This window comes from Chiloscyllium plagiosum, chromosome 14 (genome assembly GCF_004010195.1).
Source record: "Chiloscyllium plagiosum isolate BGI_BamShark_2017 chromosome 14, ASM401019v2, whole genome shotgun sequence".
NCBI lineage: Eukaryota > Metazoa > Chordata > Chondrichthyes > Orectolobiformes > Hemiscylliidae > Chiloscyllium > Chiloscyllium plagiosum.
In genome coordinates, this window is record NC_057723.1 from 6,085,394 (window position 1) to 6,092,809 (window position 7,416).

General features: G+C 43.4%; 1 protein-coding gene across 3 annotated transcripts in view; it reads right to left on the reverse strand.

The window, feature by feature from the left end:
- tmco6 (transmembrane and coiled-coil domains 6) overlaps positions 1 to 7,416 on the reverse strand; it is a 57,086-nt gene that overhangs the window by 31,367 nt on the left and 18,303 nt on the right. For all 3 annotated transcript variants that reach the window (XM_043703083.1, XM_043703081.1, XM_043703082.1), the window contains exon 7: positions 3,266 to 3,382. In XM_043703083.1, coding sequence (XP_043559018.1) covers positions 3,266 to 3,382 — 117 coding nt within the window. The remainder of the gene's footprint in view (positions 1 to 3,265; positions 3,383 to 7,416) is intronic.

Consider the following 7,416-nt stretch of genomic DNA (forward strand, 5'->3'; position numbering starts at 1 on the left):
TTTAGAAGACTGAGAGGGGATCTGATTGAGACATATAAGATTATTAAAGGATTGGACACTCTGGGGGCAGGAAACATGTTTCCGCTGATGGGTGAGTGCCAAACCAGAGGACACAGCTTAAAAATATGGGGTAGGCCATTTAGGACAGAGATAAGGAGAAACCTCTTCACCCAGAGAATGGTGGCTGTGTGGAATGCTCAGCCCCAGAAGGCAGTGGAGGACCAGTCTCTGTATTTGTTTAAGAAAGAGTTGGATAGAGCTCTCAAGGATAATGGAATCAAGGGTTATGGAAATAAGGCAGGAACAGGATACTGATCGAGGATGATCAGCCATGATCATAATGAATGGTGGTGCAGGCTCGAAGGGCAGAATGGCCTACTCCTGCACCTACTGTCTATTGAACGAGCAGCAAGATATTGCCCAGGACAACAAGAACAATCCAAGAAGTTAATCACACTTAGGAAAACGTTACTGCTGTACTTGGAGCGGATATTTTTGAGGGATCATCCAGTGAAACTATAAGGATGGAATTCAGAAATAGGAAGAGGATGATCATCTTGTTGGATTGTATATAGGCCCCTCCACCAACAGTGGAAAACTGAGGAGCAAATATGTAGAGATCTCAGATATATAGGGGTGCATTGGTAGGGAATTTTAACTTTCTATATTTAGACTGGGACTGCCATAGTGTTAAGGGTTGGGACGGTGAGGTATTTATTCACGAAAAATTTCTTTATCGACATGTAGATATACCTACTAGAGAAGGAGCAACTTGGCCCACGTTTGGGAAATAAGGCAGGCCAAGTGACTGAAGTGTTGGTGGAGTAAAACTTTGGCAGCAGTGATCATAATTCTATTAACTTTAAAATAATTCCAGAAAAGGACAGGCCTCGTAAAGAGGTTGACGTTCTTAATTGGAGTATGGCAACTTCTGACAGTATGAGACAGGAACGGGTAGGGTGGTAGTCTGTTCACAGGTAAAGGGACAGCTGGCAAGTAGGAGGCCTTCAAATGCGTGATAATGAGAGTTCAGATGCATTTGTTCCTGTTAGAGTGAAGGATAAGGCTGGTAAGGGGAGGGAATAATGGATAAATAAAGATATTGAGGCTCCAGACAAATAGAAGGGGGAGACATATATTGGTTTTAAACATCTGGGATCAAGTGAATCTCTTGAGAGTAAAGGGTATATAGGCATTCTTAACAGGGAAATCAGGAGGGCTATAAGGAAATATGAGATAGTCTTGGTAGATAAGGTTAAGGGTAATCCAAAGAGATTCTACAAGTACATTAAGAGCAAAACAGCAGCTAAGGAGAGAATAGGGGCCCTTAAGGTTCAACAATGTCAGTTATATGAGGAACTCCAGGAGTTGGGAGATACTACATGAATATTCCACAACAGCTTTTACAGTGGAGGAACTCAGAGAAATAAATATTGATGTCTTGTAAACAGTCCACATTACAGAAAAGATGATGCTGGAGGTCTTAAAAAACATAAAGTTGGATAGATCTCTGGGACCTGATCAAGTGTATCCCAGGTCATTGTGGTAAGTTAGGGAAGAGATATTTGTAAGATCAACAGGCATGGGTGAGGTGCCAGAGAAACAGAGGGGTCTATTGATGTACCTTTATTTAAGAAAGCTGTAAGGAGTCAGCTTAACATTAGTAGTGCGTAAGTTGTTGGAAGGGATTCTGATCAGGTGAACAGCAAAGGTCTTTTTTCAAGGATGGGGGAGTTCAAAACTAAGGGGCATATTTTTTAAGGTGAGAGGAGACAGATTTAAAAGGGATCCGAGGGGCAACCTTTCCTCACAAAGGGTGGTTTGTATGTGGAATGAACTGCCAGAGGTAAAGTTACAACATTTAAATGACATTTGGACAGGTACACGAATAGGAAAGGTTTAGAGGGATATGGGCCAAGTGCAGACAAATGGGACTAGTTTAGTTTGGGACTTGGTTGGCATGGACGAGTTGGATCGAAGGGTCTGTTACCATGCTGAATGACTCGCTGCCACAAAATAATTCATGGAACAACACAAGCATCTGTTGGATTTGTTTCAAAGACATTGGCTATGGCACTGTTGTGCAGGTCTTGTTTTGGACAAAAATCCAGAATATCCATCCTGAGAATTCAAATCCCACCAAGAGAATTTTAACTCACTTTGGAAAAAGTCTGAAAATAAATAAGCTACTGTCAGTACCAGTGATCACGCAAAAGGTAAAGTCGCCAAGTGTCTCACCAGAGCAGACTGTTGCTCTGTCATTCGAGAGAGCTGACTGGTGGCCGTTTAACCTGAGGGTCGCCATATCTCAGGCGAGGAGAGAAGTTAGGAAGGAGAGTCCTTCATGGTAAACTCGGCTAGTGCAGGAACCGAACCCACGCTGTTAGTGTCACTCTGCATTGCAAACCAGCCAATTGAGCTAACCAACCCCCAAAGTGCAGCTCTCAATACAAACCCCATCTCATTCAGTAATGTAGCGGCGGCACGGTGGCCCAGTGGTTAGCACTGCTGCCTCACAGCGCCACTCTGCATTGCAAACCAACCAATTGAGCTAACCAACCCCCAAAGTGCAGCTCTCAATACAAACCCCATCTCATTCAGTAATGTCCCCTTGGGACAGGGGATCTTCCATCCTTATCTAGTTTGGATATAGACATAACTCCAGCCTCACAACAACGTGGGTTGCCATCTGAAGTGGCCCAAAAGGTCTAATCTAATCTAATCTAATCTAATCTAATCTAATGTCCCCTTGGGACAGGGGATCTTCCATCCTTACCTAGTTTGGATATAGACATAACTCCAGCCTCACAACAACATGGGTTGCCATCTGAAGTGGCCCAAAAGGTCACTGTGACATACAAAGTAACAAAGTCTGGGCAACAATAGTGAGCCTTGTTGGCGAGACCCACAATGCAAGAATGATTTACTTAGAAATTACATCTCAGTAAATATTTGAAATTACATCTCAGTAAATATTTGAAAATCTGGGCGGATGGGGTTAGCACAGATAGTTGTGAGGTGATATTTGGATGTTAAAGATGTTATTGGCGCAGCAATATTGAGAATCTAAATCAGCAAAAATACCAAGACAAAAACAAACAGTTGGAGGAATTCAGTCGGACAGGCAGCACTTGTGAAGAGAGAAACAGGTTTAACACTGATGTCCAGTAAAGCTAATGCTCAGGCCTACAGTACATAAAGTAAGACAGGATAAGGACTGTGAGAGGGGTGAGGAACCCAGTTTACATTATTATTGATTTTTTACCTACTCACGATGTAATGCAGGCACCAGGCACATTCCACAGTGGTCTGCATCCCAAACTCAGAATCTAGATCCAACAAACGAATCAAGCGTGGAGTCAGATTGGCTTCCAGGACTGCTCTGATGAGAAAACAAATATATAAGCGAACAACAGCAGGAAAGCTGACTGAGTGACAAAACTACAAATTTCTAGAAACCCACAGCTCCTAGGAAACCATCTGAGAGCACACATGTGTATTAGAACAGTTTCTTTCATCATCTCGGAAAGTCACAACATGATTTATAGTCTGTGAAGTACTGCTAAAGGGAAATGCACATGCCAATTTGCACAGCTAACTCCCAGAGAGAGTAATCTAATAACTGCAGATAATCCATTTCAATGATGTGCATTGAGGGATAAATATTGGGGAAGGACACTGAGGAGAAACACCCAGATTTTCTTTGCAACAGTGGCTTTGGGACTGAGGTAATCACTGTGTTGACCCTTCGACAGTGCGGTGCTCCCAAAGTACTGACCCTACAACAGTGTGCACCTTCTGACAATGCCGCATCCCCTCAGCACTGACCCTCCAACAGTGCAGCACTCCCTCTGTACATACCCTTTGACAGTACAGCATCCCTCAGTACTGAGCCTCTGATAACACAGCTTTCTCAATACTGATCCTCTAGAGTGCAGTTTCCCTCAGTACTGACCTTCCAATGGTGCAGTGCTCCCTCAGTACATAACTTCAACAGTGTGGCACTCCCTCAGCACTGGTTTGACGTTACAGCCTAGGTATTGTGCTCAACTGGGAACTGAAAGCTTTACTATTGGTGGAGAGGTAGTGAACAAGACATTTGTTGTGACAGACTTTTACCGCAATGATAGGTCTTAGCCAAAATGTTAATCAGCACTTTTATGATTCCAGTTAAGTTCAACCTAAAACACTACTGACTAAAAAACAGCTTTTCGTTGTATCAGCACTTTACAATTCTCCAGGCCTTTGGTGTCATTCAGATGGTGCACTACTGCCCTCTAGTGATGTGAAATAATTCCAGCAACTGAATGACAAGAACTACTGACTTAAAACAACAGGAAATGCTCAAAAACTACAGGTCAATCAGCACTTATCAGGGGAAAAGACTTGTTAAAATTTCTATATACTCTTCGACGGAACTTAAGACTAACAGTTAATAATTAAACAAATTTGCATTTATGCAACATCTTTCATGACCCAAGGATGTTCCAGCAATAGTAGTAATTGTTTTTGAGGTACAGTAGTCAGAGACATAGAGATGGAGCATGGAAACAGACCCTTCGGTCCAGCCCGTCCATGCCGACCAGATATCCCAACACAATCTAGTCCCACCTGCCAGCACCCACCCCATATTTCTCCAAACCCTTTCTATTTACATATCCATTCAGATGCCTTTTAAATGTTGTAATTGTACTAACCTCCACCACTTCCTCTAACAACTCATTCCACACACACACACCATCCTGCGCGTGAAAAAGATGCCCCCTTAAGTCTCTCTTCTATCTTTCCTCTCACCCTTGAGTTCTGGACTCCCCAGCCCAGGTAGAAGACTTTGTCTGTTCACCCTATCCGTGCCCCTCATGATTTTGTAAACCTCTATAAGGTCACCCCTCATCCTCCGACGCTCCAGAGAAAACAGCCCCAGTCCATTCAACCTCTCCCTGTAGCTCAAACCCTCCAACCCTGGCAACATCCTTGTAAATCTTTTCCGAAACCTTTCAAGTTTCACAAGATCTTTCCGATAGGAAGGAGGCCAGAATTGCAGGCAATGTTCCAAAAGTGGCCTAACTAACGTCCTGTACAGCCACAACATGACCTCCCAACTCCTGTACTCAATACTCTGACCAATAAAGGAAAGCATACCAAACGCCTTCTTCACTATCCTATCTACCTGCGACTCCACTCTCAAGGAGCTATGAACCTGCACTCCAAGGTCTCTTTGTTCAGCAACACTCCCCAGGACCTTACCATTAAGTGTATAAGTCCTGCTAAGATTTGCTTTCCCAAAATGCGGCACCTCATATTTATCTAAATTAAACATCATCTGCCACTCCTCAGCCCATTGGCCCATCTGATCAAGATCCCATTGTAATCTGAGGGAACATTCTTCATTGTCCACTACACCTCCAATTTTGGTGTCATTTGCAAACTTACTAACTATACTTCCTAGGTTCATATCCAGATCATTTATATAAATCACGAAAAGTAGTGGATCCAGCACTGATCCTTGTGACACTCCATTGATCACAGGCCGCCAGTCTGAAAAACAACCCTCCACCATCACCCTCTGTCTTCTCCCTTTGAGCCAGTTCTGTATCCAAATGGCTAGTTCTCACTGTATTCCATGAGATCTAACCTTGCTAATCAGTCTCCCATGGGGAACCTTGTCAAACGCTTTACTAAAGTCCATTTAGATCATGTCTACTGCTCTGGCCTCATCAATCCTCTTTGTTACTTCTTCAAAAAACGTAATCAAGGTTGTGAGACATGATTTCCCACGCACAAAGCGATGTTGACTATCCCTAATTAATCCTTGCCTTTCCAAATACATGTACATCCTGGCCCTCAGGATTCCCTCCAACAACTTGCCCACCACCGTCAGGCTCACCGGTCTAGAGTTCCCTGGATTGTCCTTACCACCTTTCTTAAACAGTGGCACCACCTTTGCCAACCTCCAGTCTTCCAGCATCTCACCTGTGACTATCGATGATACAAGTATCTCAGCAAGAGGCCCAGCAATCACTTCTCTAGCTTCCCAGAGAGTTCTAGGGTATACTTGATCAGGTCATGGGGACTTATCCACTTTCATGCATTTCAAAACATGCAGCACTTTCTCCTTTGTAATATGGACCTTTTTCTAGATGTCACCATCTATTTCCCTACATTCTAGATCTTCCATGTCCTTGTCCACAGGAAACACTGATGCAAAATACTCGTTTAGTAACTGCCCCATCTCCTGCGGCTCCACATAAAGGCCACCTTGCTAATCTTTGAGGGGCCCTATTTTCTCCCTAGCTACCCTTTTGTCCTTAATGCATTTGTAGACACCTTTTGGAAAGCTATCTCATGTCTTCTTTTTGCCCTCCTGATTTCCCTCTTAAGTGTACTCCTACTGCCTTTATACTGTAAGGATTCACTCGATCTATCTTGTCTATACCTGACATATGCTTCCCTCTTTTTCTCAATCAAACCCTCAACTTCTTTAGTCATCCAGCATTCCCTATACCTACCAGCCTTTCCTTTCACCCTAACAGGAATATACTGTCTTTGGACTCTCGTTATCTCATTTCTGAAGGCTTCCCATTTTCCAGCCGTCCCTTTACCTGCGAACATCTGCCCCCAGTCAGTCTTTGAAACTTCTTGCCTGATACCGTCAAAATCGGCCTTTCTCCAACTTGTAGATCTGGTCTATCTTATAGTCATCATTGTAACATGAGAAAAATGGCAGCCAATTTGGGAACAGCAAGATCTCACAGACAGAGATTGAGCGCAGATTCAGCTGACTTAACAACCTTTTGAAGGGATAAATAATGACCCTTTTACAAAATAATGGTCTGGAATCTTACATTCTCTGTAAAAAAAAATTGTCTTCCATCTTTACACTTACACAAAGCTTTGCTGTCCAGTAATGCTCCTGGTGATCTTTGCATACCCAAATGTCTCGTGTGAGCAGAACTCACAGGTGACACTGGACGTGAAGGGTGTGAACAAACCGGTCTGGTTTCTTCTTCCAACCCAATTTCCATTTCCATGATTCCCTGGTGCTAATTTTATTTTTTCATTCACTTGTGGGATGTGAGCGTTGCTGGCTGGTCAGCCTTTACTGCCTGTCCTTTGTTTCCCATTAGATAACTGGTGGTGAGCTGCCTTCTTCAACCACTGCTCGTCCACATGTTGTGGTGACTAAAAATGTCCTCCAGGAGGGAATTCTAGGATTTTAACCCAGTGACAGGGAAGCAAGGGTGATTAATAGAATCCCTTCAGTGTAGAAACAGGCCTTTTGACCCTCCAAAGAGTAACCCTCCTCGACCCATTCCCTATTACTCTACATTTACCCCTGACTAATGCACTTTACCTACACATTCCTGAACACTATGGGCAATTTAGCATGGCCAATTCACCTAACCTGCACATCTT